Source organism: Struthio camelus, chromosome 3 (assembly GCF_040807025.1).
Source record: "Struthio camelus isolate bStrCam1 chromosome 3, bStrCam1.hap1, whole genome shotgun sequence".
In the NCBI taxonomy this organism is placed as follows: Eukaryota; Metazoa; Chordata; class Aves; order Struthioniformes; family Struthionidae; genus Struthio; species Struthio camelus.
Window position 1 is genome coordinate 95,943,137 of NC_090944.1, and position 16,913 is coordinate 95,960,049.

General features: G+C 63.8%; 1 protein-coding gene across 1 annotated transcript; it reads left to right on the forward strand.

Moving 5' to 3' along the window:
* The first annotated feature begins 206 nt into the window (after window positions 1–206).
* On the forward strand, window positions 207–15,015 carry LOC138066617 (T-cell activation Rho GTPase-activating protein-like). Its single transcript, XM_068936506.1, has 10 exons — window positions 207–351; window positions 1,547–1,723; window positions 2,110–2,151; window positions 2,596–2,680; window positions 12,574–12,621; window positions 12,894–12,960; window positions 13,073–13,245; window positions 13,601–13,762; window positions 14,263–14,372; window positions 14,811–15,015. Exons 1-10 carry the CDS (start codon window positions 341–343, stop codon window positions 15,013–15,015), a joined length of 1,080 nt encoding a protein of 359 aa, XP_068792607.1. The 5' UTR covers window positions 207–340.
* Window positions 15,016–16,913: the final 1,898 nt, after the last annotated feature.

Below are 16,913 nucleotides of genomic sequence, written 5' to 3' on the forward strand. Positions count from 1 at the left end.
GACAAGAGGCAACGGGCACAAACTGAACCACAGGCAGTTCCGCCTGAACATGAGGAAAATGTCCTCCTCCTTTCCTGTGAGGGTGACTGAGCCCTGGAACAGGTTGCCCAGAGAGGTGGCGGAGTCTCCTGCCCCGGAGAGAGTCAAAACCCGCCTGGACGCGATCCTGGGCAATGTGCTCTAGAGGACGCTGCTTGAGCAGGGCGGTTGCACTAGATGATCTCCAGAGGTCCCTTCCAGCCTTGGCCATTCTGTGATGCTGTGATCCGTATGCAAGCATTTCCATGAGCCTGCCTAATGTCCTGTGGAGTGCTGTTGAGACTCTCGGCAGACTGGTGCGATGCACATGAGGTGAGGGGGGATTCAGGTGCCTGAAAGCCCGGGCCTACAGGCTTCTGGGTACGCCAGGGCACCTGCCGCAAGGGATTTCCCAAGGCATCTCAAACAGATGCCGGTCCTGGTGTCTGGGCAACTGAATCCTGCCCTCAAGTCTTCTCTGGCTGTGCTTGGAGCCAACATTCCCACTTGTCATGGTGATGCCACATTTTGGCACCTGGCCTGGAGGTCTCCAGTCTCGGGCGGACCACCCCACCGACAGAGGGCCGAGGAAGCGTGAAAGATGGGATTTGGGGCACCGCCTGGGCCCTGCTTCTCTAGCGGGCACAGGCGCCCTTGCTTGGCCCCTCCAAAGCGGGAGTCCTCCTGTCCCAGCAACAACAGGGCATGCTGCAGCCGGGTGGGCAAGCCGCCTGTGCATGGGGGCTTTTCACGGACACAGAGCCGGCTGCTGAAGCCGGGAGCTGCTCCAGCACCGAGCCCGTCTCCTCCGCCAGGGAGACCTGCAGCCCCCGGCCCACGCCCCGGCCCTGCCCCACGGCCCGGCCGGCGCATCACAATGTGCCGTCGTGCATCACAATGTGTCGTGGTGGCACCCGGGTGGCCACGGCCACCGGCGCCCGCCCGGCCCCAGTGCGGTGCTGTGCCGGTGCGGGGCAGCAGGGAGACGCAGGCTCCCAGCCCAGCGGCACTACTCGGCACGCGGACACCGCTCCGTGCTTTGCGCAGGCCTGACCGGCGCCTGGCGCTGCCCGGCGCGGGGCACGGACGCACCGCAGCTGCTGACCCGGCCACGGCGCCATGGGACAGGTGAACTGCTGCGGTGCCCGGGGCGCTGCCGGCCCCGCTGCCGGCACGCAGGCACGGCCCGAGGCCCCTGGCCGCGCGGCTCCTGGCGCCGGCCCCGGGCTCGAGGCCAGGGGAGCCTCCCGGCCCCCGGCGCCGCTCGGCGCCTTCGTGTCGCGCAGGAGCCCCCAGCTCCTCCTCAGCGACCGTGTCCAGGTGACCCGGCACCGGCGCACCAGGGACAGGCACCTCCTCCTCTTCCCCGACACCCTGGCCATCGCCACCTTCAAGTAAGGAGAGCAGCCCCAGCCGTCCTTCCCCCGCCCCCACCCTCTGCCCCCGGGCACTGCCTCTGCCCTGCTGGCCACTGCTGCCGCTGCCCCACCACACAACCTCCACGCCGCTCCCTGCTCTCCCTCCGCAGGTGCGGCTCCACCTTCCTGCTCAAGCACCGCGTGCCTCTCGGCCAGCTCTGGCTGCTGTGCGGGAAGGACGAGGCGGCGGGCGGGCGCGAAGAGGAGGAAGAGGACGGGCATGGTCTGAAGTGCACCAATGCCCTCGTCCTCGTCTGGCCCAACGACGGCTGCGTGGTCACTTTCCGGTGAGTCTTGGCGGCACGTGCAGGGCTGTGGGGGGTGCAGGGCACCGTGCTCGCCTGCAGTCCTCTCTGGCCTTGCTGGGGCTCAGCTCCGGCTGGGGCGAGAGACAGTAGGGGTCCTGCGGGGGTTTCTGACGCAGTCACAGGCACCTCCAGGCGTGCACAAGCCTCGCCCCCGCCCCCACCTCCCCCCTGCACCTCTGCTCCCCCCAGGGACACTGCGGGGGGACACCGACCGGGGGCTTGGGTGCATGGCGCTGTGCAGCAGTGCCAAGCGGGCGAGAGCTGTCCGGGCACCTGGGCCTCTCCTAAGGAGGAGCAGGAGGAGGAGGAGGAGGAGCAGGAGGAGGAGGAGCGGGCTCTGAGGCTGTTTCTCCTTTTGGCTGCAGGTCGCGGGAGGCCAAGGAGCTGTGGCTGAGCACGATGCTCAGGTGAGCCCTGGCGGGCAATTCAGCCCGCCTGCGGCGGCGGCAAGGCTGCGGGCGGTGCAGAGGTGCCGGGGCAGCTGCCCCCAGCAAAGCAGCCGGGGAGGTGGGGGAAAGGGACCCCCCTGCGCGGGGCAGCTGCCGGGCAGAGCGGCAGCAGCAGGGCCTTCGCCTTGTGCCCGCAAAGCAAGAGCAGCGGCCTGCAGCTGGCCCGGCGGCTCCTTGCCGGCGGGCAGGGGCACCGCGAGCTGCCGCTGCCCGTTTGCCCACGCAAGAGGCGCGGAGGCCGCAGGGCCGGGGCCGCGGCCGCTGCCGAGCGGTGCTGCCAGCCAGCGCCGCGGGAAGGGCTCCTGCGCCAGGGTGGCGCGGGCGCGCGGGGCCGGGGCCCGGGCAGCCAGCAGAGGGGCTGGCTGTGACGGAGCTCGGCCTTTGCCCCTGCCCTGTGCCCAGGCCGAGCCCAGGAGCCCCGGAGACCCGCGTCACCCGACTCGCCTCCCTTCGGCTCCTCGTCACGGCCGTCAGCTTCCAGGGCGCCGTAAGTGTCCCGGGGGGCTGCGCTGCGCCCCGAGCGCCACGGGGCTGCGGGCAAGAGCCGGGAGGCATGCGAGTTTCGGGAGGGAAGGCGGCCGGCCCCAAGCACCCACGTCGGGCAGAGAGGCCAGGCCGTTCCCGCACGCAAGCATCTCCTCCGCCGGCGTCCCACGACCTCGGGTTTTCCCTGCAGCCGCTCGCGCTTTTCTGCGGGGCTGAAGCACCTGGCTGGCGGCCCTGGCTGCTGCCGGGCGCCTCCGTAACCTGAACGCCTGCCTTTCTTTCTTGCAGGCTGGCACCAAGCAGAGCCCCGTCTTGGCCCCATCGGCTGCTGAAGAGGGACTTGGCCACTCCACTGGTGAGTTGCAAAGGGAAGCTGAGGAGCTGCCTCCTCACCCAGCGCTCGACAGCAGCTGAAAAGCTGCAGCTCCTGCGCTCCCTCTCCACTTCTGCTTTCCTCTTGCTTGCAGCAGATGGGATTAAGACAAGGAAGAGGTTCCTGCCATGGCCGTTTGCTCGGAGACGAGCCTCGGCCAACGGGGACGGCCCCGGGCAGCCGGACTCTGGCCTCGGGACGCCTCTCTTTGGCCAGCCTCTGGCTACCCTTTGTGGAGAGCAGGGGACCCTGCCCCAGCCAGTCCAGGTAAGGCAGCCTGGCCACGCAGCGATCCGCCTGCCGGCTTGTCTCGCCAGGCGGCACCCCCAGCTCCTGGGCTGCAGAAGGCCTGCAAAGGAAGGAAGCTTGCAGCAGCAGGAACAGCCAGGGGTTTCTGTAGTCCCCCGACTACAGAAGCGTGCTCGAGAGGGTGGCTTGGGGCACAGCCCGGCTACGCCCAGCGCCATGTACCTGCAGCGAGAACTAGATCCGAACCAAGGCAAAGCAGCGTGCGCCGCCCAGGCACAAACTTGCTTCTCTCCCTGAGCAAGTGCTTCCCTGCTAAACGGCCTTTCTGCACCCGATGAGCTCTTCTGCCAGCCCCGTCTGCTTTCTCCTGCAGGAGCTGCTGGCCATATTGTATAGGGAAGGGCCTGCCACGGAGGGCATATTCCGGAAAGGTGCCAGTGAGAAGGCCCGCAGGGACCTGAGGGAGGAGCTGAACAAAGGAGGGGCCGTTGACTTGGCAAGCCAACCCGTGCACCTCTTGGCAGGAATCTTGAAGGTGAATTTCTGCCGACTGGCAGCGCGGAGAGTACGTTGCCCACCTGCAGGGGCCCACTCGAGCGCCTAGCTGGGCCCAGCGGGCACTCCAAGCTGAAACCCCGGGGAAGCCAAACGACGGGCTTTCAGGCGGAGGAAAGCTTGGCCTCTGTGTTTGCCACCTGCTTGCCCGTTCTCCTGCTTGTGCCTGCCCTGGGAAAAGTCACCTCCTCCTCCTCGTCCTCCTCCTGCTCCCCAGCAGCCCCCTGAGGGAGGAAGGCTGAGGTTTCTGGGTGCACTAGAGGCTCATAGGCACTAGGGCCTCTTCTTGCACTCCCACGAGCGTGCCCAAGCGGGGCGGTCCTCGCGCAGCCCACTGCTCGCTCTGTCAGCGGCCAGGAGCTCCTTTGAGAGCGGGTAGCTCCAAGCAGCCTGCCTCCTGGGGAGCCCAAGTGCCTGTGGACGCTCCGTCTGGCCTCAGGCGTGGTGTCCAAGCCTCATCTCCGTATCTCGGCCTTGCAGGACTTCCTGCGAAATATCCCCTGCACGCTCCTCTCGGCGGCCCTCTACGACAGCTGGATGCTGGCTCTGGAGAAGCCAAGCAGGGAGGAGAAGATTGAAGGCCTGAGGGAGTAAGTGTGTAGCCAGTCCCACCGTTCTGGAGCGGGTGGCAGAGGCTGGGGCCTTCTCTGGAAACGGGCAGTCTGTGGAAGAGCCCGACACTTCTACCCGCTTGCTCGTGCCGATACCACACAACACAGCCACAGGCTTTCACGGGCCTTTGCAGAGCCTCCCACGACGTCTCCCGACCACCTCGCCTTTATTCCCACTGTCCATCTACTGATGAAGCGCCCACCTCCCAGTCCAGATGTTCTCATTCAAGGTCTCGTACTTAAGCACGTGCTGTCGGGCCTTTCTCGACAGCACACGTGGAAAGGCGAGAGAGAGCACCGGCGTTCCTCTCGTGGGAGGAAGCGCCACTTGTGGCAGTTGCCTTGAGCCTTGCTCCCAGAAGCGGCAGCAGCCGCTGCCCCCTGAATTCACGGGGCCTTTTCTTTGTGTTTGCTCAGGGTGGCTGACCAACTGCCCAGGGCAAATGTGCTGCTGCTCAAGCCCTTGCTCGCGGTGCTCCACCGCATCAGCCAGAACGCAGGCACCAGCAGGATGGGCGCCAGCAACCTGGCCATCTGCGTGGGGCCCAGCATGCTGAGCCCGGGCACGGACAGCACGCTCCCGCTGGAAGTGCAGAGAGAGATCTACAACAGGGTATGTTGAACTCACCAGCCAGCCCCTCAGCTGGGCTCTGCGCAACGCGACAGGCACATGTCTTAATGGAGCCGCAGCCCCAGAGCTACAGCTTTTGGCACAGAAACGGCACTGAGGAGCAGGAAAGACTGCTGAGCGGGTTCTCAGCCCCTTGCCCTGACATCCCTGCTTTTCACTGTGCAGGTGACGGTGCTGGTGGAGTTTCTCATCGAGAACTGCACAGCTATCTTTGGGGACGACGTGGTCTTGCCTTGCAGCCCCTCGGCTGCGGAGGCACCCGAGCACACGGGCAGCTCCGCAGGTAGGACGAGGCACAGAGGATTGGCACCACCCAGGGCTGCTGGTCCCAGTGCTTTAGCTGGAGAGCGGAAGATGTCTGTGGCAGTGCAGAGCAGTGCAGAGGGTGCAAGACCTTCTGGCAGTGCTCTGCTCCTGCAGCACTTCCCGCCAGTTCAGAAGGACAATCCTCACTCCACAAAAGGCGTCCCGGTTGTTAAACCTCTGCTCTTCACAGCACTGCTCACTATGCGCTGGACCTGCGCTCTCCCCGTGCAGGACATGGCCCCCAGGGGTGCTTGTGTCTCCTGACCTGCTCCTCACTTCTAGAGGCGCTCAGGTTGCAGCTTGCCATGCGCCTGGGCTGCGTGCTCCCACCGGGAAAGTCTCCTTGCCCCGCTTCAGAAGCCAGGAAAACTAGCGAACAGGCTCTTTCTCCCCACAGCGCACCCAGGGGCCGCTCAGCAGGACGCTGCTGCCCACCACAGCCCCGAGGCGGAAGCTGCCTGCGGCCCCCCAACCGCTGAGCTGCAGCAGCCCCGAGGGAGAAGCCCCAGAGATGGCACGTGTGCCTCTGCCCCTCCACTGCCTCCTCTGGAAAAGCAGCTCAGCACGATGCCCAGGAGGCGCTCGGAGCCAGCCCTGTCCTCCCCCGACCGCTCGGGAGGCAGAAGGCCCCAGGAACACGCCAGCGCTGCGGACAATGTTGCGGTTGAGCAGCAAGAGCCGAGCTTGGCGAAGGAGGCCCTGGAGCAACCGCCTGCCCCCTTGCCTGCCCCGGTCTCAGCTGCCTCTGCACCCGCAGTGCCCGGCAGGTGCTCCCCGGAGAGCTGCTGTCCTGCTCCCCAGGGCCTCTGCATAACGCTGCTGGGACCTGCTGCCATTCCCGCTTCCTGCTGGCGGGCCACAAGGACCACGAGAAAGAGCAGGAGAAGGAGAAGGAGAAGGAGAAGGAGAAGGAGAAGGAGAGGGAGAAGGAGAAGGAGAAGGAGAAGGAGAAGGAGAGAGTCAAGAAGAAGGTCAAGAAGAAGGAGAAGGAGAAGGAGAAGAAGGAGAGAGAAAGAGAAAGAGAAAGAGAAAGAGAAAGAAAGAGAAGGAGAAAGAGAAGAAATGGAGAGAAAAGAGCTGTAGGGAAAATAAAGGGGGAAGAAAAAGGTGTAAGAAAAGAGGTGAAGAGGAAATAAAGAGAAAGAAGCGGGAGAAAGCCTGGTGGAGAAAAGAGTGAGGAGAAAAAAAGGTGGAGAAAAAGGGGTGTAAGCCAAAAGAGGGAGAAAACGGGGAGAGAAGGAAAGAGGGAAGGAAAAGGAGGGAGAGAAGAAGGGAAAGAGAAAAAAGGGGAGAAGAAGAGGGGTACAGGGTGAAAGAAGGGAGCATAAAGGGGGAGGAAAGAAGGGGAAGGAAGGGGAAGCAAAAAGAGGGAGAGGAAAGGGGGGAGGTAGGAAAGTGGGAGAAAGGAAGGGGGAGAGCAAAAAGGGGGAGAAGAAAGGGGGAAGAAAAAGGGTTTGGAAAAGGGGAGATAAGAAAAGAGGGGAGAGAAAAGGGGAAGGGAGAAGAAGGGAGAAAAAAGCGGGAGAGACATGGGAGAAGAAAGGAGGAGTAAAAGGGGAGGGGAAAAGCAGGGAGAAAAGGAAGCAGGCGAAAAGAAGGGGAGAGAAAAAGGGGGAGAGAAAACGGGGGAAGCAAAAAGGGGGGAAAAAGAGGGAGCAGAAAGGTGAGGGAAAATGGGGGGAAAAAGTCGAAGGGGGAAAAAGGGAGATAAAGGGGGAGAAGAACGGGGGGAAAAGCGGGATAGGGAAAGGGGGAGGGAAAAGAAGGGAGGAGAATGGGGGAGGAAAAAGGGGGGAAGGGGGAGGAAAGGAAAGAGGGAAGAAAAGGCGGGGAGGAAGAAGGGAGAGAATGGAAGGGGTGAAAAATGGGAGGAAAAAGAGGGAAGGGAAGAAGGCGGAGAGAACAAAGGGGGAGGAGAAGCTGCAGGGAGAAGGAAAGGGGGAGAAAAAAGGGAGGGAGAGAGAAAAGGGGAGAAAAGAGGAGCAAAATGGGGAGAAAGGAATGGGGAGAAAAGCAGAGGAGAAAACCGGGGTGCAAAGAAACAGGGAGATCAGAAAGGGAGCGATAAGATGGGGTAGATTAGACGGGAGCAGATGAGGAAGCAGAGAGAAAAGTGTGGGGAAGAAAAGGAAGGGGAAGAAAAGGAGGGGAAGAAGAGACTAGGTTTAAAAAAAGGAAAGACAAAAACGGGAAGGAACTCAAGGAAAGAAGAAAAAGGAAAGGGAAAAAAACCCCTTGGCAGCACCCTTGCCACACGGTAAGAGCGGCAACCCCGGCGGCACGTGCAGTGTGCTTTGGCCTGTCGGAACTTGTCTTTGGGGAGCGCTTACCTCCCCGCTGGGGGCCCAGGGGAGCCGTGGAGCAGGAGCCGGGGGGCTTCTGACTGACGCCCGTGCACCTTCACTGCAACAAAGCACTTTTGCGCAGGACTCTCTTGAGTCTGCTCCTTGCCTCTCTTTCAAGCGCTCGGCCGCTGCACATAGCCCACGGACTTGTGCCCGCGTCTCTAGGTCCGGCAGGGCTCTTTGAATGCCCTGGCATACGGACGCAGCAGGAGGGCAAGTGACTGAGCAGCGGTAGCCCTGCTAGTGCCGTTGTTGGGGACGGCAGGCGAGATTTTGGGGGGAAGTGCCTCTCTGTCCGGGAGTCAAGGGACACCGCCAGAGGGCAGCAGTTTGCAGTCAGGGGCAGAGAGAAGCCGCAGGGAGCCGATGCTGCTCCAGCAGGGGCTTCCGAGCAAGGCAGCACGCAGGCATGGCAGGCGGGATGTTTCCCGGGTGCAGCTCTTCCCAGGACACGGGGGAAAGGGGCAGGAGGTGACGTGGCCTGACCGGAGCCGCGACTGGCAGAAGCAGCATCCCGGCAGCAGGCTGCAGCTAGAGAAGAGGCCCCCTCCGTCGGCCCCTGTGAGCAGGGGCACTCTCCTCCCAAGCAAGCTGAAGGAGAAGGTCCCGCTGCCAGTTGCAAGAGGCATTGGCCGCTCTTGGCAATCTGCAGCTCTGCCGTCACCTGGCTTCCAGCTCTTTTGCCAGAAAGCACAAGCGTTTTGTCCTTGTGGCCCGCATGGCCGCCAAGAGACAGCCTCAGCTCGCAGCCTGTCCTCCTGGGAGAGATGCTGCAGGCCCTTCAGCATCTTCGTAGCCCATCGCTGGACTCACTCCAGGAGCTCCACATCTCCCTTGGCCGGGGCAGCCCAGCACCAGCCACAGCACTCCAGCTGTGCAGGACCGCCTCCCTCCACCTGCTGCCAAGGCTCCTCCTAACCACAGCCCAGCAGGCCGCTGGCCGCCTTGGCCACAAGGGTGCAGTGCAGGCTCACGGGCAACTTGTGCACCAGGACGCCCAGGGCTTTCCCCCAAGAGCTGCTTTCCAGCACGTTGGCCTCTAGCCTGTACTGGTGCATGGACTTCTTTCTGCCTAGGTGCAGCACTTGGCCTTTCCCCTTGCTGAGCTTCAGGAGGTTCCTCTTAGCCCGCCTCTCCAGTCCATCAGAGGCCCTCTCAACGGCAGCACAGCCCTCTGGTGCGTCAGCCACTCCCCCCTGTTTTCCATCCCCCCTGGTTTAGCAGCCAGCTTGCTGAGGGTGCTTTCTGCCCCGTCACCCAGGCCACTGAGGAAGAAGAGGAACGGGACCAGAGCCCGCACTGACCCTTGGCCTGCACCTTGTGTTACTGGCCTCCACCTAGGCTTTGCGCCACTCATCACAACCCTCGCAGCTCTGCCGTCCAGCCACTTCTCAGTCCCCCTCACTGCCTGCTCATCTCGCCCCTACTTCCTCAGCTTGCCTCGGAGGGCATGTGAGGGCAGGCAGCGTGGAAAGCCTTACTGACCTCAAGGCAGACAACATCCACTGCTCTCCCCTCCTCTGTCCAGCCAGCCCTTCCCTCGTGGAAGGCTCCCAGGTTGGGCACGCGTGGAGTGTGGAGGAGGTGATCCTTGCCTATCAATCAGCTTTCCTGCAGCCCTCTTCCCTCTCGCGCCCTATCCCATGCGACGCTTCCTCCTGCACCCTCGCGCACCAGCGAGGTGCAACCTCTTGGTGTGCCACACCCGTCTCAGCCGCTTGGTTGAGGAGAGCCCCGTGCAGCAAAAGCACTTTGGAGGCGCCTCCCCTCTGGAGCCAAGCATCAGTGACGGCTGAGAGAAAGACCACCCCTGCAGGCATGCCCACAGGCCTTTGGACTGGCGCTCCGGTGCAGACTGCACGCACGGCGACTTCCGTTTCAGACTCTGGAGCACCTCTGCTATGAAGAAAGGCAGAGAGAGCTGGGCCTGTTTAGCCTGGAGAGGAGAAGACCGAGAGGCGATCTCATCATGCGTACAAGTATGTGAAGGGAGGGTGTCGAGAGGATGGGGCCGGGCTCTTCTCGGTGGTGCCCAGCAACAGGACAAGAGGCAACGGGCACAAACTGAACCACAGGCAGTTCCGCCTGAACATGAGGAAAATGTCCTCCTCCTTTCCTGTGAGGGTGACTGAGCCCTGGAACAGGTTGCCCAGAGAGGTGGCGGAGTCTCCTGCCCCGGAGAGAGTCAAAACCCGCCTGGACACGATCCTGGGCAATGTGCTCTAGAGGACGCTGCTTGAGCAGGGCGGTTGCACTAGATGATCTCCAGAGGTCCCTTCCAGCCTTGGCCATTCTGTGATGCTGTGATCCGTATGCAAGCATTTCCATGAGCCTGCCTAATGTCCTGTGGAGTGCTGTTGAGACTCTCGGCAGACTGGTGCGATGCACATGAGGTGAGGGGGGATTCAGGTGCCTGAAAGCCCGGGCCTACAGGCTTCTGGGTACGCCAGGGCACCTGCCGCAAGGGATTTCCCAAGGCATCTCAAACAGATGCCGGTCCTGGTGTCTGGGCAACTGAATCCTGCCCTCAAGTCTTCTCTGGCTGTGCTTGGAGCCAACATTCCCACTTGTCATGGTGATGCCACATTTTGGCACCTGGCCTGGAGGTCTCCAGTCTCGGGCGGACCACCCCACCGACAGAGGGCCGAGGAAGTGTGAAAGTTGGGATTTGGGGCACTGCCTGGGCCCTGCTTCTCTAGCGGGCACAGGCCCCCTTGCTTGGCCCCTCCAAAGCGGGAGTCCTCCTGTCCCAGCAACAACAGGGCATGCTGCAGCCGGGTGGGCAAGCCGCCTGTGCATGGGGGCTTTTCACGGACACAGAGCCGGCTGCTGAAGCCGGGAGCTGCTCCAGCACCGAGCCCGTCTCCTCCGCCAGGGAGACCTGCAGCCCCCGGCCCACGCCCCGGCCCTGCCCCACGGCCCGGCCGGCGCATCACAATGTGCCGTCGTGCATCACAATGTGTCGTGGTGGCACCCGGGTGGCCACGGCCACCGGCGCCCGCCCGGCCCCAGTGCGGTGCTGTGCCGGTGCGGGGCAGCAGGGAGACGCAGGCTCCCAGCCCAGCGGCACTACTCGGCACGCGGACACCGCTCCGTGCTTTGCGCAGGCCTGACCGGCGCCTGGCGCTGCCCGGCGCGGGGCACGGACGCACCGCAGCTGCTGACCCGGCCACGGCGCCATGGGACAGGTGAACTGCTGCGGTGCCCGGGGCGCTGCCGGCCCCGCTGCCGGCACGCAGGCACGGCCCGAGGCCCCTGGCCGCGCGGCTCCTGGCGCCGGCCCCGGGCTCGAGGCCAGGGGAGCCTCCCGGCCCCCGGCGCCGCTCGGCGCCTTCGTGTCGCGCAGGAGCCCCCAGCTCCTCCTCAGCGACCGTGTCCAGGTGACCCGGCACCGGCGCACCAGGGACAGGCACCTCCTCCTCTTCCCCGACACCCTGGCCATCGCCACCTTCAAGTAAGGAGAGCAGCCCCAGCCGTCCTTCCCCCGCCCCCACCCTCTGCCCCCGGGCACTGCCTCTGCCCTGCTGGCCACTGCTGCCGCTGCCCCACCACACAACCTCCACGCCGCTCCCTGCTCTCCCTCCGCAGGTGCGGCTCCACCTTCCTGCTCAAGCACCGCGTGCCTCTCGGCCAGCTCTGGCTGCTGTGCGGGAAGGACGAGGCGGCGGGCGGGCGCGAAGAGGAGGAAGAGGACGGGCATGGCCTGAAATGCACCAATGCCCTCGTCCTCGTCTGGCCCAACGACGGCTGCGTGGTCACTTTCCGGTGAGTCTTGGTGGCACGTGCAGGGCTGTGGGGGGTGCAGGGCACCGTGCTCGCCTGCAGTCCTCTCTGGCCTTGCTGGGGCTCAGCTCCGGCTGGGGCGAGAGACAGTAGGGGTCCTGCGGGGGTTTCTGACGCAGTCACAGGCACCTCCAGGCGTGCACAAGCCTCGTCCCGCCCCCACCTCCCCCCTGCACCTCTGCTCCCCCCAGGGACACTGCGGGGGGACACCGACCGGGGGCTTGGGTGCATGGCGCTGTGCAGCAGTGCCAAGCGGGCGAGAGCTGTCCGGGCACCTGGGCCTCTCCTAAGGAGGAGCAGGAGGAGGAGGAGGAGGAGCAGGAGGAGGAGGAGCGGGCTCTGAGGCTGTTTCTCCTTTTGGCTGCAGGTCGCGGGAGGCCAAGGAGCTGTGGCTGAGCACGATGCTCAGGTGAGCCCTGGCGGGCAATTCAGCCCGCCTGCGGCGGCGGCAAGGCTGCGGGCGGTGCAGAGGTGCCGGGGCAGCTGCCCCCAGCAAAGCAGCCGGGGAGGTGGGGGAAAGGGACCCCCCTGCGCGGGGCAGCTGCCGGGCAGAGCGGCAGCAGCAGGGCCTTCGCCTTGTGCCCGCAAAGCAAGAGCAGCGGCCTGCAGCTGGCCCGGCGGCTCCTTGCCGGCGGGCAGGGGCACCGCGAGCTGCCGCTGCCCGTTTGCCCACGCAAGAGGCGCGGAGGCCGCAGGGCCGGGGCCGCGGCCGCTGCCGAGCGGTGCTGCCAGCCAGCGCCGCGGGAAGGGCTCCTGCGCCAGGGTGGCGCGGGCGCGCGGGGCCGGGGCCCGGGCAGCCAGCAGAGGGGCTGGCTGTGACGGAGCTCGGCCTTTGCCCCTGCCCTGTGCCCAGGCCGAGCCCAGGAGCCCCGGAGACCCGCGTCACCCGACTCGCCTCCCTTCGGCTCCTCGTCACGGCCGTCGGCTTCCAGGGCGCCGTAAGTGTCCCGGGGGGCTGCGCTGCGCCCCGAGCGCCACGGGGCTGCGGGCAAGAGCCCGCGCCACCGCCTGCTCACGCTGCCTCTTTGCTCTCTTGCCTAGTCGGGGTCGCTGACCGCCCGGACCGTCGAGGCCTTGGTTTCGGCGGAGGTGAGCAGGGGCTCCCTGTCCCGCGGCCCCGGCTGCGGGCTGCCGGGAGGCATGCGAGTTTCGGGAGGGAAGGCGGCCGGCCCCAAGCACCCACGTCGGGCAGAGAGGCCAGGCCGTTCCCGCACGCAAGCATCTCCTCCGCCGGCGTCCCACGACCTCGGGTTTTCCCTGCAGCCGCTCGCGCTTTTCTGCGGGGCTGAAGCACCTGGCTGGCGGCCCTGGCTGCTGCCGGGCGCCTCCGTAACCTGAACGCCTGCCTTTCTTTCTTGCAGGCTGGCACCAAGCAGAGCCCCGTCTTGGCCCCATCGGCTGCTGAAGAGGGACTTGGCCACTCCACTGGTGAGTTGCAAAGGGAAGCTGAGGAGCTGCCTCCTCACCCAGCGCTCGACAGCAGCTGAAAAGCTGCAGCTCCTGCGCTCCCTCTCCACTTCTGCTTTCCTCTTGCTTGCAGCAGATGGGACTAAGACAAGGAAGAGGTTCCTGCCATGGCCGTTTGCTCGGAGACGAGCCTCGGCCAACGGGGACGGCCCCGGGCAGCCGGACTCTGGCCTCGGGACGCCTCTCTTTGGCCAGCCTCTGGCTACCCTTTGTGGAGAGCAGGGGACCCTGCCCCAGCCAGTCCAGGTAAGGCAGCCTGGCCACGCAGCGATCCGCCTGCCGGCTTGTCTCGCCAGGCGGCACCCCCAGCTCCTGGGCTGCAGAAGGCCTGCAAAGGAAGGAAGCTTGCAGCAGCAGGAACAGCCAGGGGTTTCTGTAGTCCCCCGACTACAGAAGCGTGCTCGAGAGGGTGGCTTGGGGCACAGCCCGGCTACGCCCAGCGCCATGTACCTGCAGCGAGAACTAGATCCGAACCAAGGCAAAGCAGCGTGCGCCGCCCAGGCACAAACTTGCTTCTCTCCCTGAGCAAGTGCTTCCCTGCTAAACGGCCTTTCTGCACCCGATGAGCTCTTCTGCCAGCCCCGTCTGCTTTCTCCTGCAGGAGCTGCTGGCCATATTGTATAGGGAAGGGCCTGCCACGGAGGGCATATTCCGGAAAGGTGCCAGTGAGAAGGCCCGCAGGGACCTGAGGGAGGAGCTGAACAAAGGAGGGGCCGTTGACTTGGCAAGCCAACCCGTGCACCTCTTGGCAGGAATCTTGAAGGTGAATTTCTGCCGACTGGCAGCGCGGAGAGTACGTTGCCCACCTGCAGGGGCCCACTCGAGCGCCTAGCTGGGCCCAGCGGGCACTCCAAGCTGAAACCCCGGGGAAGCCAAACGACGGGCTTTCAGGCGGAGGAAAGCTTGGCCTCTGTGTTTGCCACCTGCTTGCCCGTTCTCCTGCTTGTGCCTGCCCTGGGAAAAGTCACCTCCTCCTCCTCGTCCTCCTCCTGCTCCCCAGCAGCCCCCTGAGGGAGGAAGGCTGAGGTTTCTGGGTGCACTAGAGGCTCATAGGCACTAGGGCCTCTTCTTGCACTCCCACGAGCGTGCCCAAGTGGGGCGGTCCTCGCGCAGCCCACTGCTCGCTCTGTCAGCGGCCAGGAGCTCCTTTGAGAGCGGGTAGCTCCAAGCAGCCTGCCTCCTGGGGAGCCCAAGTGCCTGTGGACGCTCCGTCTGGCCTCAGGCGTGGTGTCCAAGCCTCATCTCCGTATCTCGGCCTTGCAGGACTTCCTGCGAAATATCCCCTGCACGCTCCTCTCGGCGGCCCTCTACGACAGCTGGATGCTGGCTCTGGAGAAGCCAAGCAGGGAGGAGAAGATTGAAGGCCTGAGGGAGTAAGTGTGTAGCCAGTCCCACCGTTCTGGAGCGGGTGGCAGAGGCTGGGGCCTTCTCTGGAAACGGGCAGTCTGTGGAAGAGCCCGACACTTCTACCCGCTTGCTCGTGCCGATACCACACAACACAGCCACAGGCTTTCACGGGCCTTTGCAGAGCCTCCCACGACGTCTCCCGACCACCTCGCCTTTATTCCCACTGTCCATCTACTGATGAAGCGCCCACCTCCCAGTCCAGATGTTCTCATTCAAGGTCTCGTACTTAAGCACGTGCTGTCGGGCCTTTCTCGACAGCACACGTGGAAAGGCGAGAGAGAGCACCGGCGTTCCTCTCGTGGGAGGAAGCGCCACTTGTGGCAGTTGCCTTGAGCCTTGCTCCCAGAAGCGGCAGCAGCCGCTGCCCCCTGAATTCACGGGGCCTTTTCTTTGTGTTTGCTCAGGGTGGCTGACCAACTGCCCAGGGCAAATGTGCTGCTGCTCAAGCCCTTGCTCGCGGTGCTCCACCGCATCAGCCAGAACGCAGGCACCAGCAGGATGGGCGCCAGCAACCTGGCCATCTGCGTGGGGCCCAGCATGCTGAGCCCGGGCACGGACAGCACGCTCCCGCTGGAAGTGCAGAGAGAGATCTACAACAGGGTATGTTGAACTCACCAGCCAGCCCCTCAGCTGGGCTCTGCGCAACGCGACAGGCACATGTCTTAATGGAGCCGCAGCCCCAGAGCTACAGCTTTTGGCACAGAAACGGCACTGAGGAGCAGGAAAGACTGCTGAGCGGGTTCTCAGCCCCTTGCCCTGACATCCCTGCTTTTCACTGTGCAGGTGACGGTGCTGGTGGAGTTTCTCATCGAGAACTGCACAGCTATCTTTGGGGACGACGTGGTCTTGCCTTGCAGCCCCTCGGCTGCGGAGGCACCCGAGCACACGGGCAGCTCCGCAGGTAGGACGAGGCACGGAGGATTGGCACCACCCAGGGCTGCTGGTCCCAGTGCTTTAGCTGGAGAGCGGAAGATGTCTGTGGCAGTGCAGAGCGGTGCAGAGGGTGCAAGACCTTCTGGCAGTGCTCTGCTCCTGCAGCACTTCCCGCCAGTTCAGAAGGACAATCCTCACTCCACAAAAGGCGTCCCGGTTGTTAAACCTCTGCTCTTCACAGCACTGCTCACTATGCGCTGGACCTGCGCTCTCCCCGTGCAGGACATGGCCCCCAGGGGTGCTTGTGTCTCCTGACCTGCTCCTCACTTCTAGAGGCGCTCAGGTTGCAGCTTGCCATGCGCCTGGGCTGCGTGCTCCCACCGGGAAAGTCTCCTTGCCCCGCTTCAGAAGCCAGGAAAACTAGCGAACAGGCTCTTTCTCCCCACAGCGCACCCAGGGGCCGCTCAGCAGGACGCTGCTGCCCACCACAGCCCCGAGGCGGAAGCTGCCTGCGGCCCCCCAACCGCTGAGCTGCAGCAGCCCCGAGGGAGAAGCCCCAGAGATGGCACGTGTGCCTCTGCCCCTCCACTGCCTCCTCTGGAAAAGCAGCTCAGCACGATGCCCAGGAGGCGCTCGGAGCCAGCCCTGTCCTCCCCCGACCGCTCGGGAGGCAGAAGGCCCCAGGAACACGCCAGCGCTGCGGACAATGTTGCGGTTGAGCAGCAAGAGCCGAGCTTGGCGAAGGAGGCCCTGGAGCAACCGCCTGCCCCCTTGCCTGCCCCGGTCTCAGCTGCCTCTGCACCCGCAGTGCCCGGCAGGTGCTCCCCGGAGAGCTGCTGTCCTGCTCCCCAGGGCCTCTGCATAACGCTGCTGGGACCTGCTGCCATTCCCGCTTCCTGCTGGCGGGCCACAAGGACCACGAGAAAGAGCAGGAGAAGGAGAAGGAGAAGGAGAAGGAGAAGGAGAAGGAGAGGGAGAAGGAGAAGGAGAAGGAGAAGGAGAAGGAGAGAGTCAAGAAGAAGGTCAAGAAGAAGGAGAAGGAGAAGGAGAAGAAGGAGAGAGAAAGAGAAAGAGAAAGAGAAAGAGAAAGAAAGAGAAGGAGAAAGAGAAGAAATGGAGAGAAAAGAGCTGTAGGGAAAATAAAGGGGGAAGAAAAAGGTGTAAGAAAAGAGGTGAAGAGGAAATAAAGAGAAAGAAGCGGGAGAAAGCCTGGTGGAGAAAAGAGTGAGGAGAAAAAAAGGTGGAGAAAAAGGGGTGTAAGCCAAAAGAGGGAGAAAACGGGGAGAGAAGGAAAGAGGGAAGGAAAAGGAGGGAGAGAAGAAGGGAAAGAGAAAAAAGGGGAGAAGAAGAGGGGTACAGGGTGAAAGAAGGGAGCATAAAGGGGGAGGAAAGAAGGGGAAGGAAGGGGAAGCAAAAAGAGGGAGAGGAAAGGGGGGAGGTAGGAAAGTGGGAGAAAGGAAGGGGGAGAGCAAAAAGGGGGAGAAGAAAGGGGGAAGAAAAAGGGTTTGGAAAAGGGGAGATAAGAAAAGAGGGGAGAGAAAAGGGGAAGGGAGAAGAAGGGAGAAAAAAGCGGGAGAGACATGGGAGAAGAAAGGAGGAGTAAAAGGGGAGGGGAAAAGCAGGGAGAAAAGGAA

What these genes read in the sequence shown, in the direction of transcription:
- LOC138066617 (XM_068936506.1), top strand. An exon ending in CCCTGCCCCAGCCAGTCCAG is followed by an intron (nt 13,246 to 13,600) that starts GTAAGGCAGCCT and finishes TTTCTCCTGCAG; the next exon opens with GAGCTGCTGGCCATATTGTA. An exon ending in AAGATTGAAGGCCTGAGGGA is followed by an intron (nt 14,373 to 14,810) that starts GTAAGTGTGTAG and finishes GTGTTTGCTCAG; the next exon opens with GGTGGCTGACCAACTGCCCA.